This window comes from Squalius cephalus (genome assembly GCF_949319135.1).
Source record: "Squalius cephalus genome assembly, chromosome: 5".
NCBI classification, from domain to species: Eukaryota; Metazoa; Chordata; class Actinopteri; order Cypriniformes; family Leuciscidae; genus Squalius; species Squalius cephalus.
In genome coordinates this window covers 28,946,977-28,964,688 of record NC_137126.1, presented here as the reverse complement: position 1 = coordinate 28,964,688, position 17,712 = coordinate 28,946,977, and the positions used below count along the sequence as shown (strand labels likewise).

The 17,712-nt window shown below is 43.0% G+C and overlaps 1 protein-coding gene across 1 annotated transcript in view; it reads right to left on the bottom strand.

Moving 5' to 3' along the window:
* Positions 1-17,712, bottom strand: part of rxfp2l (relaxin family peptide receptor 2, like) — a 51,998-nt gene that overhangs the window by 24,306 nt on the left and 9,980 nt on the right. The window contains exons 4-5 of the mRNA XM_079871682.1: positions 1,187-1,292; positions 588-659 (exon numbers count right to left, since the gene is read on the bottom strand). Coding sequence (XP_079727808.1) covers positions 588-659; positions 1,187-1,292 — 178 coding nt within the window. The remainder of the gene's footprint in view (positions 1-587; positions 660-1,186; positions 1,293-17,712) is intronic.

Sequence of the window (17,712 nt, the reverse complement as noted above, 5' to 3'; positions counted from 1 at the left end):
TGTTTTGTGTGTACTTTTGTCATTTCCTGTCTTGTGCTAAGTCTTGTAGTCCTATGTAGTTTTTCATGTTGATTAGTCTCCCCAGGTGTATCTTGTTTCCTCATTTCCTAGTTAAGCTTGTTTGCCCCAGTGTATTTATAGCCATTGTGTTTCACTTGTTACTTCAGTTGTTGTACATGTATGGTTGCTTCTAGTTCGGTCATTCTCGTGGTTTTGTTTCTTTATCCCTGGAGTTCTTTATTATTTGTTCTATGTGTTATTTCATTAAAACCCTGCAGATAGATCCTCGCCTTCGCCTGCTTTCTCCAGCACGTTACAGTGAGCAATTAATGATAGAACTTTCATTTTCGGGTGAACCCTTTAAGTATACACACACACACACACAAGCATATTCTGACAGCTCTCTGCTTGGTATTTTAGAGAAAAGGAATAATTAATCATTGCAAAGCTGTTGTTAATCATCATTCATAAATCATCATGACTTGAGCTCAAGGCAAGGAGACTCAAACATTTCAAATGCTTAGAAAAGATAACAGAGAGGGATTAGGAGAGGAGAAGATGAGATGAAAGGATGAAGTGTCACTCACAGTCTCTCCAGGTGTCTATAGCGGATGAACAGATCACGAGAGAGAGATTCAATTCTGTTACTGTTCAGCTCTCTGAGGGCAGCAAGGAAGGAAAATAACAATTACATTTGGAAAACTGATTGGAAATCAACTATAATGATTTGTGTCTCGTTCCCAGCGTAAGGTGGGTTGCTGGTCCTAGTGGGTTTTGGTAAGTCAGCTTGCCTTCGAGACTGACCAGCACCCAAATCCCCTCTAAAACCATCAAACATGACAAGTCCTGCAAGTCACCATGAAATCAAATGAAATATTGCAGTATTTATTAAAATGATTTTTTTTTTTTTTTTTTACAAATCCGTGCCCTCATAATCTTTAATCAAAATAACAACATCTCTTCTCTGATGATGTGTTTACTGGTACAAGGGCAGGACAAACTGTCACTCACATGAGATCAAAGCGATAGCACACCACAACCATCCAATCAATTCCTGATGGAAAAATTCAAGTCCTGTCTTTATGTTTTTACAACAGGAAAGAAAAGACTATCGCAACTCCCGTGTCATGCCGGCTGTAATGTATAACGATGAAGGTCTCTTGCTCTCTTCTGGTGTTATACTTACAGTGCAGTTACATTAGATGACACAGCAGGAACATGGAGAAGGTTTTTGCCATTACAGTTCACCTTCCATCCCTCACAATGACACACATCTGGATAGACATCTAACACTGAAAACACACACACAGAAAAAGGCCATTAAAACCCCACAGGAATACTTCTTATTGAAAATAAACGCTGTACGGTACTATTTGCACATCTAGAATTTCCATATTAATAATGAAAATGGTTGGTCAGGCAATTTCATTTCATTTTAGATAAGAATGGTAATGTGTCCTTGTAAAGGTTCTAAGTGTATAATTAGGATCCATTGATGGTCTCGCGCTCTCTCTCTCTCTCTCTCTGTGTGTGTGTGTGTGTGTGTTTTCTGTGTATTTGATTTCATGAGACAGGCTATAATGTTTCACCTGCATGGACTGTACTGATGGGCATTGACTTTATACCTCAGAAATAATTTGATAAAGACAGAAATCATGAAAGAGACAAAGAGACAGATTACCTTATATCTTCCCCAATAGATAAGTCCTGCCATTAACATGACAAAACACACTTTTTGTTGTTTCAAACCCTCTCAAACCCTTTTGTATTCCCCATTAGTGCATACAATCTGTGCTTCAGTTCTTTTCATGCCTTATTCAATCCATTTAAAAACAGCATGGCATCACAACCATGACCATTTGAAAGCTTTTGTTTCCTAGTTAAATAAATTGCTATGTTTCATGTTTGATCCAGTTAAACTGCGTAAACAATGTGTATTGATGTGAAGTTGAAATCAGACAGAGACAAAAAAGAGAGAGGGAGAATGTCTCCATTTACTGTGGAAATGTCCTATCACACCTCCAAATTCTTTCACATTTCTCATTAATGTATTACACTGCTCCAGCTGCATTCTTGTTCAGTTCATAAAAAGTGCATCACACTCATTTGAACTTTTTATTCGGTTTCACTTTATTTTGATGGTCCCTTTAACACATTCTGTTGTAAGTAATGCTGCCCCTACATGTCTACTAACTCTCATTAGAGTGTTAGTAGAGTATTAGTAGACTGGTAGGGTTAGGGTTAGAATAAGTTGACATGTAGTTGCAAAGTCATGCTTTTTGGGGGCTGTGATTAATGGCGCAAATACCAGTAAATTGACTAGCGCAAACTTTAGTAAAACACCTTGCATGATTTATTTAAATAATGTCCTTCCATAAATGTTGCGCCTGAAAGCGAAACTCCAATAAATGCATATGCAATAAGGTCAGCCGCAAAAATAAAACCCTGTCCACACCTTTCAGTGCAAATTTTTCACTGTGTGTCTTTAGTAAATCCTGACAGTAGTTTTTTTAACGACAAAACAGGGTTTGTGCTGCCACAAGCTGTTAGTAAATCAGGCCCTTAGAATTCTAAAGCATTCATTGCAAAAACAGTCTATAGTGCTACAGTCTTTTCACATATTGTTTGTCCATGATAGCTCACAAAGTTTGACAGAGAAGGTGGTTTCACCTCTTTCAACCCACTCAACACATCTGAGACAATAGCTAATCCCCAAGTGAGTTTGAAAATCATTTTCTGACACATTCAGGCTCTAAGACAACTGGGTCTGTCTAACCTAACCTAAGCTTGACAGTCAGGAAGAGCATGCACAGTTTTCCTGTGGGGTTTCTTATTTAGTATTCTTAATTGTTTGTTGGGAGCTGAATAAAAATTCCAAAGCATAATTTCTTATTTTTACTCCACCACTACATTTGACTAAAAAATACAGATTATCTTTATATAAAACTGAAGAATTTAAGACCTGCTCCAATATGTGAGAACAATGCCCAATTTGTGAATGAATCATTCTTTTGAACTGATTCTTATTAATGAATAGGTTTAACCGATTCACAAATCATATTTAGTGATTAATCTGTGAGTTCGACTGATCAGAATGCAGCCGTTTACAACTGATTCATACATCTCAACTGTACAAATGACTGTTTGGTCTTGCCCTATTCAGAACTTAGAAGAACCAGAAGTAACATAATTCTCAGAGCTAAAGAATGCTGGCTGACTCATAATGATTCATAATAATGTCAGGCTGAGGGGTCCCTCTTCAAATAGGCATTTTGAGCAGGATTATGGAGTATATTAACTAACCAGCTGAATAAATGACTAGTAAACAAGTACTTTTGCCACTTGAGTAAACTTTTGAATGTATTCAAGAAGGAGTTTCATGGACTACTTTTACTGGAATACTATTTTAAGGTAGGCTATCTGTACTTTAACTCAAGTACAGGATTTATAGTTCATCCACCATTCCCTCAACCTGTTTAAAGTCTATCATTCCAGTAAAAGTTTCTTGACTGAATATTCTCCTGTGACACTCACTTCCATTGCTGTGAAGTGCTTTGAGCAGCTGGTAATATCAAAGCCTCCATCTCAGCTACTCTGGACCTTCACCAGAACACCTACAGAAATAACCACTCAACCAAGAATGCCATAGCAACCGCAATCCATCTCACAGCCAGTCACCTGGAAAATAAAGACCCCTACGTCAGGATGCATTGATTTCAACACAATGTTACATCACACCCTAATCAACAAACTTCACATTTTTCGTCCCACTGATGCTGCGCAGGGCTTGTAGAGTGCCTAAAAGGTCGTTTTGGTGCTGACAGGAAAGCCTTGTAACTGATAATAAAAACTGGCCAGTACATCACTATGGCATGCCTTCCACCATTGGGAAAACCCCCATTTGTCTGTCAGACCCGAGGCTAAGGAACATCTATGAGAGCAGTTTCTTTCTACTGGGAGTCAGAATTCATCAACCCTGCATGTCATACCTGTACAGACTACATGTATTGTACATTCATTGCATCATTTGCTGCACAAGCCATTTAATAATTAAACCTCAACCTCTAAATTGCGATGATAATTGTACTATTTTCCTGTCATCAAGGATGTTGCACTGGCTGCTTTTTTCATCCTTTGTCTAATGTGTATAGCCTATATTTATTGTCTCTTGTGTATTTATTGTCTGCAACATTGTGGTACTGTAAATAGCTTTTCTCTGTTTTTCTATCTGCCCTGCTAAGTATAAAAAGACTATAAAACTGGCTTTGACTGAAAATGTTTTGACAGCCACAACCTGAACATTTCCACCAATCTCCATTGTCAACACCACCAACACATTTATAAAAAAGTCCAGATGAAATCAAAATGGGCAAATAGGGAAGAAAAGACTATTGTGACTTCCATTGCATGCTGAATTAAAGGTTCACATGATCAAATAGAAAATTATTTCACTTCCTTTCTTCTGTGGAACACAACAGAAAATATTTTGAAAAAGTTTGCCACGAATTGACATGAATAGGCTAAAACAATTTTTTTATACCAAACTTTGTATAAAGATGATTCTCAACTATGTTATGAAAGATATAACCAAATGATTTGAGATACCATTTTGCTTTATGCAATATGGTGGGTAAAATGGCCATAATAAAGTTTTCCCATTATATACAATGTATCTAATTTATGTGTTCTTGGGGCAACATGTAATGAAAAAAGAAGTGTAATACGAGTAATCAGAGCAGTTGAAAAAAAAAACATATTTAATGGCTCCGAGAGTAATAATAGGCAACATTTTCATAATATCTAATATTTCATAGGCAAGGCAAGGCAAGGCAAGTTTATTTATATAGCACATTTCATACACAATGGCAATTCAAAGTGCTTTACATAGAAGAAATTAAAATAATAAAAGAAATAAGAATAATTAAAACAGTTTAGAAAAATAAAATAAAACAGTACAAACAGTCGGACGAACAGTGGCACAGTGCTCATAGGAATATTGAAATAAATTTCTTTCCCTATTCACTTGCTGTGTCTCCCAAAATGCCTGATAAACATGATTTAACATGATTTAGGTCCTGGTGTCCTCTACATTGGAGATGAATGAAATCGATGTCCTGTTTTGTAAGAGAAAGTCATATTTTGATTTGAAACCCCATAACGTTTTCCTGAGATGTTGATTTATGACAATTAAAAAAAAAATTGTCAGATTTAAATGATTACAACAATATATTGTCATTTTCCACAAGTGTTAAATTTGATCACTAAATTAATGTCAGTCATTTTTAAAGACCAAAGAGAGGCAGTTTTCATTGTGAAACGTCCAAACATTGGTATCTCTGAAAAGCCTTGAATGTGCTCTTTACAAGACATCCAGACTATGTGTGACAAAAACTGTGATATTGTAAAGTATTCCACTGAAGGCAAGTTGTAGAGAGAACCCAAGTGCAGTTTATTTACAAACATAACCCCCAATTTCCACCAACTGCGGAACAGCTGCGGATCCGCTCCGGAACGGCGGCGGACTCATTAGGTTCCCATTAAAGTCAATGTGTGTATTTTCACTGACTGCGGAACGGCTGCGTTCCGACTCCGGCGATCCGCAGCCCTCCGGAGCAGATACGCAGAGCTTCTATTTTTGCCGGATGCCGGAGAGCTCCGCAGCAATTCAGCACTTATATCGCGCGATCATAAGTGAATTTGCGAGATCTCGTGGGTCCTTGTGACTTCAGCTGTCAGTCATGGTCGCAGCCGTTCCGCAAAAAATCCGGACCTAGTGGGTATTGAAGGACGGCGGAACACGGAGCCGACACGCAGCGGAGCCGATCTGCAGCCGTTCCGCAGTTGGTGGAAATCCGGGGTAACAAGATCAAACATAACACAAAAGCATGGCGTGGCATGAACTCAAAAACATTGACATAGACATGAGCTTACCAACCGTGGTTACAGTGAAACAAAACTTGACCAACACACATGGCAAACATGAGGGCTTAAATACACAAGACGAGGGACACCTGTGAACAATGAAACAATAAACCAATGACAACATGACACATCAGACAAGGGAACACATGGCAGGATCACATGACTTGAACAGGGGATCACATGACAGACATGAAACAGGAACATGAAACATAACCAAATCATGACAGACATGTACTGTATGGATATAGGCTGCGTTCCAGTCCACTTTTAAACACGCACTTGCGAACTTCCCTAAGCACTTCCCCTTGGGGGAATCCCTGCTGCCATTTTGAAGTGCGTTCCCAAGTGGACGAGGGAAGTTTATATGGACAGACCCCCGCTCCCTCGATTTTGACCGAGGGAACGAATCTACTTCATATGTACACTTCAGGCAGCTCCATATAGCACAATGCAACACGATTTGTGACGTCAATGCATATTGCGTTTAATTTACCCCACCACAAATAACTCTGTGATATATTAATTAAAAAACATTTTTTCAATTAAACAACTCAAACACACCTATATACATATAGAATGCTGCATCAAACAATTTCATAAGGGAAAAAAATAAATAAATAATAAATCAACCCCAAAGAAGCATAGTGGATTATAAGTGATCAAGGGCTTAGCACGTTCCAATTCAGCCTATTGCAAAGCTTCCACCAGTAGCGGGCACTCGTGCAACGTAAGCAATGACGTACATCCGAGTGAATTAGATGGAGGGAAGTTAGCGAGTGAAGGGCATGACAATTTTGGACTGGAACGCAGCCATAGAGTGGTTTTTAATGAAAGCTGCACTACAGAACTTTGGTCTCTCTATCACCATCTGTGGTTAAAACATAAAATTACAGAGGGTTTTTTTCAGTCACACTTTTTTTTTAATGTGACATTATGCCTAAACAAATACAATTTGACCCTTCTTTTAATATTTTCTCTTCAATACACTTAAAACAGCCTTCCCACCATGACCAACCTGTTCAGAACTCAGCCAGCAATTTTTTTTATTTTTTACAAGTTTTACAGTACAGTGTTGTGAGCATCAGACCCCTGGGAGCCCCATCTCAGTACACATAGAACAGCTTCATCCTGAAAGCAGCAGCAGTCTATTGCTAACCATTATGCCCAAAGCTCTGGAGAGACATGCATAACAAGGAGAAATCTCGTTAAGTGCTGCATATCATCTGCAGTTAGAAAGACCACCTCTGACAGGCCGAACCAGTCATCCACCTACAGTATGTGACAGTTTTGCTGTACTACTGAATAACTGTATAAACCGGGGTTTTTAAACTGGGGTCTGTGGGCAGAAAAAGTAATAAACGTATTTTATATATATATATATATATATATATATATATATATATATATATATATACATGGGCGAGGCTAGCCCCTTTTTAGGGGTGCTGAAGCACCCCTAAAAAGGAGCTCAGCACCCCTAAAACTTGGAGTAAGAAATGTTGTTATTCTAAAAATTATATATATATTTTTTTGTCTTTGACAAGGTTAAATAATGTTCTTCATCTTCAGTCCGCAGCAGCGCCAAGCAGAGCGCAGGTCAGAAACAGAGGCGCGCGCGTGTGTGTTTGTTCATCTGATCCTCATTGGTCTTTCACTTCTCGTCAATGTCAGAATATTTGAGATGACCAATCAAATCAAAGTAGGCGGGCTTTATGTTCACAGAAGCTGCTTAGCGCGAATTTTACATGGAATTTTAGCAGCACGACTGACGCTTTAGTTTACGGTCAAGTGCGAGTTAAGAAGATGTAAGTAGCTAAACTAAACATTTTATATTTGACAGTTTTTTAGGTCATAAATGTTAAACGAATGACAAAAATAATTAGAAAACTAATAAACTTTTGTCTAATTTCGCCATTTTGAGCTGAATATAACGTGTAATTATGTCATTGTGAGGGGACAAGAAACATTAACAAAGCCGTTTTCATAGGCACAAGATTAATAATGCATGTGTACATGTTGAGAATTAATATAATACAATTTGTAGCCTTCAGTAAATTAAAAAAGTTCAGCTTTAGGAGGGGAAGAGACAGGGCAAGATCAGGAGACTGAGAGAAAAAGACAGAGTGATGGAGATGAGGAGAGAGCAGGTTTTAAATCTATTTATGATCCTTTTTTGGCCTTCAAACATCTTGAAATGCACATATCAGAGAAATAAAAATGTTTAACCCCATAACAACCTCAAATTTATGACCTCTTTGATTATAAAGCCCTGTCTACGGCCATGTATTTGGCCTAGATCAATAATGAATGTGTACATATTGTGAATGAATTTAATAAACTTAGTTACCTAGCTTTCCTGGTAGCTTTGTCTGAGAAAATGATTCATAAATCAACCTATCAGTTGACCCAATGTTTACTTTCTTCACTGACAGACAAAAATGAAAAGCATATATCAGTCAAAGCTCAGCTTTAGGAGGGGAAAAGACAGAGCAAGAGAAAAACAAAGAGAAAAAGAGTGTGATGCTGATGAGGTGGGGGAAAAAACAGCTGCCCGCACATGGTTTTAAAGCTATTGTTATCCAATTTTTTTGGCCTTCAAAACATCTTAAAATGCACATATGTAGATCAGAGAAATCAAAATTTTCTCGGGGGAGCATGCCCCCGAACCCCCCTAAATACCTCACATTCGAGACCTCACTGATTATAAAACCCTATGCATGTTACTGGATGAATAATTGCAACTAGTTAATAATGCGCATTAGACCATAAACTAACTTTTTTTTTTTTTTTTAAATCATACCCTCATTGGGGGCTGAGCCCCCCTAAAATGAAAATCCTAGAATCGCCCCTGTATATATATATATATATATATATATATATATATATATATATACTATTGAATTCTATGGTTTTACATATCAGGACATAATAAAAAATTATCTGGTCCTTGGCAGGTCTTAAAATTAGGTAAATACAACCTCAGCCAGTATGGAGAAGGCATGCTAGTTTGGAGCATTCAGGTGTGTGTTAACACAATGGCAAGGAGACATCAGCAATAATCTTAGAGGAGCAATTGTTGTTGCCCATCGATCTAAGAAGGGTTACAAGGCAATTCCCAAACAATTTGAAGTCCATTATTCTACAGTAAGGAAGGTTCTCTTACGAGAGGTCTCTCGTACTGCGTAAGATATCTTACGCTAGGGGAAAATCCTTTTTCCGCGAGATATTGAAGCCAAAAATTATCCTTAATTTTTCAATAATGCAAAACGCGTTGCGGCAGCATACAGACATAGGCGAGGCAGCTCGCAGTCAGGCGAGGATTGGGCGAGCTCTGAGGATCTCGCACCCCCTGCCCGCACATGCAGGCAAGAGAGCTTCCATCGAGACGGAGCTCATGCGAGTACTCGCACAGGCCGCGGCGAGCCTCGGCCTCAAGTGGTCTTCGCCCGAACAGCCCGCTCACAACCGGCTGGATGGCTTTTTTCTGCCCAGGGAGCGCGCTTCGCCTGCGTCCAAACCAGCGCCCAAACCAGCGCCCTTTCTTCCTGAGCTACATGAAGAAGTCGCTAAGTCCTGGAACGCCCCCTATTCAGCTAGAGTGCGTCCATCTGTTTCTTTGGCATTCTCTGCAGTGGACGATGCCAAGAACAGGGGATACCATTCGCTGCCGCCGGTCGCAGAGGCAATAGCGGCCCACTTATGCCCGCCCTCCGCTGGACGGCGCGCTAAGCTGGCCCTGCCCTCAAAAGCTTGCCGCACGACGTCAAGCCTGCTCCGCCGCGCTTTCTGCGCCGCCGGGCAAGCTGCGTCAGCGCTGCACACCATGGCCACGTTGCAGATCTTCCAGGCCGATCTCCTCCGAAAGCTGGATGAGAAGGGACCTGACGCGATCTGCGTGCCGGACTTGAGAAGCGCCACGGACCTAGCTCTCCGTGCGACAAAGTCTGCAGCACAGGCCATTGGTCGGAATATGGCCTCTCTCACTGTTACCGAGAGGCACCTGTGGCTTACGCTCTCAGAGATGGCCGAGTCCGAGCGCACCGCGTTCCTCGACGCTCCGCTTTCTCCCGCTGGCCTCTTCGGATCCTCCGTGAAGGATTTCGCGGAGAGATTCGCCGAGGTGCAGAAAGCGTCGCAGGCCATGAAGCACTTCCTCCCGAAGCGCTCCAGCTCTGCAGCAGGCCGTGCGAAACCGTCTGCCCAGAGCTCACAGCCCCAGCCACCGTCCACCGCCGCCACTTCGCAGCGCCGTCAGGCCCGAGGCGCGAGACCACGCTCTCGCTCATCCAGCCGCCGCCCCACCCCGCGTGGCCCGCGGCCTAGGATTGTGGTGAAGCCCGAGGCCCCGAAGTCGTCCTAGCACGCCTAGGAAAACGACGGTGTTCGAGTCCCGCTGCGGCCGGACTTCCACCAAAGCTCTTCGCTCGTCCAGTTCCAGCAAATGTGACTGGTCCAGTGTTTTCTGCAGCCAACAAGCCGGTTCCGTTGCCCGCTTGCCTGCACACAAATGCCGTTTTCACGGCTACCCAGATAAATCCCCAAGAGAATGTATTTTCTGATGTCCCGGCCACGGCCGATGGTGTTTTATGTGTAGAAAAAATGCCCACTCCCCAGTGCCCATTCCTACACACAAGCACAGCCCGTCACACAGGGCTCGCGCACATAAAATCAACTCAGATCGATTGCGCATTAAACGTGGTAAATGTGCCCACTACCCAGTGCCCACAAACACTACGTTATGCATGTCCCAGGGTTTCCGTAAAAGCAAAACCAGCGTGCATTCGCTTCACTCAAGCGAACAATGCTTTCAGTGTGGTAAATGTGCCCGCTATCCCGCGCTCACATCCACACACAGACATGACAGTTCCTACGGGACTCGCCCAGCCCTCCCCCTCTCGGTTGACCGCCGCAGAGGAGTCGAGCGCGGGCAATCTGCCCGCTGTTATCAGCGCGCCCCCTGACTCAAATGTCATGAGCGCGAAGCTTATGTTACAGCACACCGAAGCCTCGCCGTCGCTGAGCGAACGAAGCGCGCTTCGTATTCAACCCCTAGCTATTCATGCAGATGCATGGGCAAGGCTGCCCGGGGTTTCGAAGTGGGTGCTAGACATTATAAAAAGAGGCTATTCGCTGCAGTTTCGCCGGCGCCCTTGCCGCTATATGGCGCGCGTCGAGACCACGGTGAAAACGGAAGTAGCACATCTACTTCGAGCCGAAGTTGCGCAACTATTGAGCAAAGGGGCCATAGAGCCTCTCTCTCAAGTTCAGAGCGAAGGAGGGCTTTACAGCAGATACTTCCTGGTGTCGAAAAAAGACGGGGGTCTCAGACCCATACTAGATCTAAGGCAACTGAACAGAGTGCTTGTGAAGCGACAGTTCAGGATGCTCACGACCAGAAAAATCCTTGCGCAGATTCGCCGAGGAGATTGGTTTGTGTCAATAGATCTGAAAGGAGCGTATTTTCAAATACAGATAGCGTCACGTCACAGGCGATTTTTGAGATTCGCCTTCGAGGGCCAGGCATATCAGTACACAGTCCTGCCGTTCGGTTTATCCCTAGCACCCCGTACATTTAAGATGTGCATGGATGCAGCGCTCGCACCCCTCAGAATGCGGGGCATGCGAGTACTGAAATATTTGGACGATTGGCTGATTCTAGCTCAATCTCGCTCAGAGCTCACAGAGCACACAACCATTTTGCTCGATCACCTCGAGAATTTGGGTCTCAGAGTCAATTGGGCGAAGAGCTCTCTGTCCCCCAGTCAGACGATATCTTTCCTGGGCACAGAGCTGGACTCGCTGTCCATGATAGCACGACTATCACCACAGCGCGCGGTAGACATTCAGCGCGCAGCGAACTCTTTCCGCTGCGGCGCATCTGTCCCGCTCAAGAAATTTCAGAAGATGGTAGGTCTCATGGCCTCAGCATCATCAGTGCTCCAGCTGGGCCTGCTCCGCATGCGCCCGCTACAGTTCTGGCTGAAAGTGCGAGTCCCACGCCGAGCGTGGACATCCGGTCTGCTTCGTCTCAAGGTCAATCAGAAGTGCATCGCAGCTCTGAAACCTTGGAAAGCGAACGACTGGTACCAATCAGGTGTAAGCCTGGGGACTTCCTCGAGGGTGAGGGTGGTGTCTACGGACGCATCCACCTCGGGATGGGGAGCGCTGCTCGAGGGCAGACCGTTCTTCGGCCAGTGGTCAGAATGGGAGAAGCTTCTGCACATAAACTGCCTCGAAATGCTGGCAGTAGACAACGCGCTGATGCGTTTTTGTCCCCAAATAAAAGGACGCCACGTCCTGGTCCGCTCGGACAACATGTCTGTGGTGTCCTACATAAATCGCCAGGGCGGCCTCAGGTCCCGGAACCTGCACAGGCTAGCAGAACGCCTCCTGGTATGGGCTCAGCGCAACCTGCGCTCGCTGAGAGCAGCGCACGTGCCAGGGCTCCTAAACATAGGACCAGACAGACTGTCCAGGAACAATGTTCCGGCAGGCGAATGGTCTCTACTCCCACAGACAGTCCAACTGCTGTGGAAGAAATTCGGCAGAGCGGAAGTAGACCTGTTCGCGTCTCAAGAAAACGCTCACTGTCCGGAATTTTTCTCCAAGAGCAGGGACGCGCTGGCTCATGCATGGCCCCGCCGCCCGCTCTATGCTTTTCCCCCCGTCTCTCTCCTGCCTCAGGTGATAGAGCGGATCAGGGAAGAAGGATGCTCAGTACTGCTCGTAGCACCGTTCTGGAAAAACCAGCCTTGGTTCCCAGTTATGATGCAGTTAGCGAGCACTGCCCCGTGGCCAGTGCCAGTGAGGAGAGACCTCCTCTCTCAGGCCCACGGCTCGATTTGGCATCCTCACCCAGAATTGTGGTCCCTTCATGTCTGGGCCATCAACAGGTACATGCTGAACTCCCAAAAGGAGTGTTAAACACGATCACGCAGGCTAGAGCCCCGTCCACGAGACGTCTCTACTCCTCGAAATGGTCGGTGTTTTCGGGCTGGTGCACAGCCCGTGGCGTGTCACCCACAGATTGTGGAGTGACGGAGGTGCTTTCCTTCCTACAAGAGCTGTTGGATAAGGGCAGGACTCCTTCCACGCTCAAAGTTTATGTGGCGGCTATAGCAGCGTTCTCGAGAACAACGCTTGGTCAGTCAATAGGAAGGAACGATTTAGTCATCCGCTTCCTTAGAGGGGCTAAGAGACTGAATCCTCCCAGACCTCCCTCAGTCCCCGTATGGGACCTTTCTACGGTGCTGGAAGCCATGAAAGGTGGCCCATTCGAGCCTTTACAGACGATTGATCTGAAACACCTGTCTTTCAAGACTGTGTTTCTGCTGGCTCTCGCTTCAGTGAAGCGCATAGGGGACCTACACGCGCTCTCAGTGAGTGCGACGTGCATGGAGTTTGGGCCTAATGACTCAAGGGTTATACTCAAACCTAAGCACGGTTATGTTCCAAAATCCCTCAACACACCGTTTAGGGCGCAGGTCATTTCCCTGTCAGCCCTACCGGTCCCTGATGAGGAAGGAGACGCGAGCCTCCTTTGCCCAGTCAGGGCATTACGAGCTTATGTGTCTCGCTTGTCTGTTTTCAGACAGACAGAGCAGCTCTTTGTTTCGTTCAGCGGGCACTCTAAGGGGCTAGCCGCGTCGAAACAGAGCCTATCCAGATGGATAGTTGATGCTATTGCGCTAGCATACGCCTCCAAGGGCATGCAATGCCCGTTGGGTGTCAGAGCGCACTCCACGAGAAGCATGGCTTCATCGTGGGCCTGGTCGAGTGGGGTTGCCTTGCAAGATATATGTACGGCGGCGGGCTGGGCCTCCCCGTCTACATTTATAAGGTTTTACAACCTAGAGGTTCCCGCCCTGCAGGCCAGACTGCTGTCGGTCTAGATAACCAGTATTGTCTGTCCTGATGCTATCAGCTCAGAATGCTGCGTCTGCTGAGCACAGCTCAATGATCGACAGTGTAAAGCAACAGCACAAAGATGTGTTTTTGGGCAAACTGTATGAGACCCACATGTCCTTTGTACAGATAAGACCAAAGTGGAGATGTTTGGCCATAATGCATATCCACATTTGGCGAAAACCTAACTCAGCATATCAGCACAAACACCTCATACCAACGGTTCATCACACTGATGGAAGATTGATGATTTGGGCTTGTTTTGTAGCCACAGCACCTGGGCACCGTGCAATCATTGAGTCGACCATGAACTCCTCTGTATACCAAAGTATAGAGTCAAATGTGAGGCCATCTGTCTGACAGCTAAAGCTTGGCCGAAAGAGAGCTGTGTATAAACAGATGCCCACAAACCTCAATGAACTGAAGCAACGTTGTAATAGTGGGCCAAAAATCCTACACAACGAGACACTGATAAAGGCATATAGAAAATGATTACTTCAAGACATTGCAGCTAAAGGTAGTTCTACAAGCAGTTAAATCATAGGGTGTACTTAGTTTTTCACACATGGCTTCTCCTTTTTAAATAAATAATGACACGGTTTAATATGTCATGTGTTCTTGTTCATCTGAGGTTGTATTTACGTCATTTTAAAACCTGCTAGTGACCAGATTTTTTATTATGTCCTGATATGTAAAACAATAGAATTCAAAAGGGTGTAGCCTACATTGTTTTTCACATGACTGTTTATATATAAATGGGTCTTTACATAAAAAAAATTGAATTTAGAGGTCTACTTTTCTGAAAACCCCTGCTGTATTTCCCCTAAATGAAAAGGCCATTATCGTTCTTTGATGAGAATAAAACATTTGTTTGATCCCAGTGCTGCTTAGAAAATTTGTTTTCTGAGCCTGCTGGTGTCTTCAGTGATAGGTGATGGCAGAGGGCAGGCAGCAAGCTAATAATAAGTATATTTCCCTTGGAAGTATTTGTCACCACCAACACCCTATTCTCCCATCGATCTCTAAAAGCTTTCTTTTAGATTTTCCCTCCCTTGTTGTAATGCTGGGAAATAATGACACTAAGGTCAGTCTATCACACCACACCAGCCCTCTTGGCAGCCGAATGTAATAGGTATACAGAAAGCAAACGCTTTCCTGACTTCATATAGCTTATAGGTGAGCTAAGAAACTTTCAGTTAAATAAGCTTCACTTGGTCAACAGAAAATGAGATTTAAATATAAGTTGTCCCGAACTGTTCTGAATCTCATCTTAAATGGAGCTGCCCGAAACACAATAGCACAAATCAGTATGTATGACCTTCCTGGCGACTTCATTTAGCCCAGTCTGTTTGCAGTCTGTTAAGAGAACATGTCAGGTCATCAGACTCCAAGATAACTGCCCCCAAGCAAAACTTGTCCTTTGCTCCCACTATAAAACAACCTGAACGTAGCTCTTCCACCCTCGGGCCTAGTCCTTTTCCACTGCAGTAATACCTCTTGCATGAAGACTAGATACTCGAGATGAGTATTTGCCTCTGCGGAGAGCTGCAGCAGGTCTTCACTTTTGCCCTCTGTTTGTACTCACACAGCTCTGATAAGATTGTGACTCTAAACAAAGTGCAGACAACAAAGAGCCATCCTCTGGTGTGCCTTTTAAGCCTGGCCTATATTAACATACATGTACATATATATTTACATACATTGGAAAGCCATTACTAATGCGCAGAGTCATACTTACTTTTAATTGCACAATTACAGGGACAGTGAAACATTTAGTAGAACTTAAGCTTAATTAACATTAGCTTGAGTTGAAGGTAACTTTATATTGTAGGTCTGTTTAGCACTTTTTTTTTTTTTTCAAACAATAATTAGCAGACCCCCTGCTGAAGACCTCTCTGGCTCTGTAGGCATTATTGGCCGACTCCGGTTCGAACAGAACGCAGTTACTGACAGTTTCTGCTCTGACATTTTCATTCCGTAAGATGAGATTGTCCTGACACCGGAGCATGAGCTCTTGAAGCTTCTTGAAAGTGGGCCGGGAGCAGCAGCTCATTTGCATTTAAAGGGATACACACAAAAACGGTGCGTTTTTGTTTACCCTCAAAAAGTAGCAATTTTAACATGCTGTAAAAAATTATCTGTGGGTATTTTGAGCTAAAACTTCACATACACACTCTGGGGACATCGGAGACTTATTTTAAATAATTTTCCTTTAAAGAAAGTTAGTCCACTCCGCGGCCATCTCGGTGACCCCTCCAGGCAGCGTTTTTATAATATACAAGCACAGCTAATACCAAAAAAAGATTGTTTAATACTTTGCAAAGTTTAGGGTCTGTAAGATTTGTTATTGTTTTCTAAAAATAGTCTCTTATGCTCACCAAGCCTATATTTTTTGTAAAAACAGTAATATTGTGAAGAATTAATACAATTTAAAATAACTTTTGTCCATTTTAATTGTGGAAACCGTGATACATTGTTCTTTGATCATTAAAAAAAAGTTTAAAAGAACAACATTTATTTTAAATATAACTTTTTTGTAACATTATAAATGTCATTACTGCCACTTCTGTTCTAAAAGTCTCTTCTGCTCACCAAGCCTACATTTATTTGACGAAATTGTCTGTAAAAACTAGCCTGGAAATCCAGACCCAAATCTGAAAGATTAATGGTCTGGCATCGACTAATGAAAATCGGCCAGCTCGAGGGGCGGCACCAAGCATGCATGTGAAAATCTCACTGCACGCAACTGGATAACACTATGACCAATCACAACAACAAGCCCCATACGCTTAGCTACCAGCAGAGCTAACTGGTAGATTAGACTCTTGCCGTATCCGGTCAGCAAAACAGCAAAATGCCCTTCTTGCAAAGGAACGATTCGAGCGGCGTCTTCTGTTCCTCTTTTAGATAAAAAGCCAAGTCTAACTCGTTCATTGTAGTAGCCAAAGCCGTTTCAAACAACTGGTGTTCATCCATAGCCATCTTGCAATGTTTACTAATGACTTTGACGTCACAGCGCTGTCGTCATCTGTTTAGCTCGCCTCTGGCCCGTCTATATCGAATAACCCGATGTAAATGGTGCAGCTCGGATACAAGGGCATATTTAACGAGCATCATTACTCGACGCCAGAGTAAACTCGCTGAGCAAATTCAACTTGTGCTCTCGCGAGAACTCTGGATTTCCAGGCTATGTAAAAACAGTAAAATTGTGAAAAGTTAATACAATTTAAAATAATATTTTGTCCATATTAATTTTGGAAACCGTGTAACATTATAAATGTCGTTACTGCCACTTCTGTTCTTTCAAAAAAATGTTTTAAAAATGTAAGCATCACCCTGACCACCCACTGATATACAGTCTGAAGGGGGTGGATTGGAATCCACTGCTGCTTCAATGTATATGTAATGAGTGATTATAATCAAGGTATTAATCAATATTTTTCCTTCTAAATATCGAATGAGTTGAATGACTTCTCTGGAGATTTTACTTTGTTATAGAAGTTACCAGTGTGATTACTGAAATGTTCTTTTCATATATTCTTTAATGTCTATATTTGATATTTGAATGCAGTAACATTGCTTGCCTATTTATCCCGGCTTCCAGAAATGAAATGGGGACATGTTTTGTGTTTGAGAAAAGGTCTTCAACGTGTTAAAACATATAGGGGTCATTGAAGTCTATAGTTTAAGGGACCATTTCGCAGTTAAAGCCTATATTTTCCATTTAGACTAAAATGTCCTATCCTGAGAGAAAGAACTTGTTATATTGATATTTTGAGACGAGACTCCTGTTTAGAGCCTGGCCAACCTTGGAAAATATGTGTGTCGGGTGTGTGTGTTAGTCTTCTTGCTTACAGGTTAAGGAACCACTGGCATTGTTGGAGA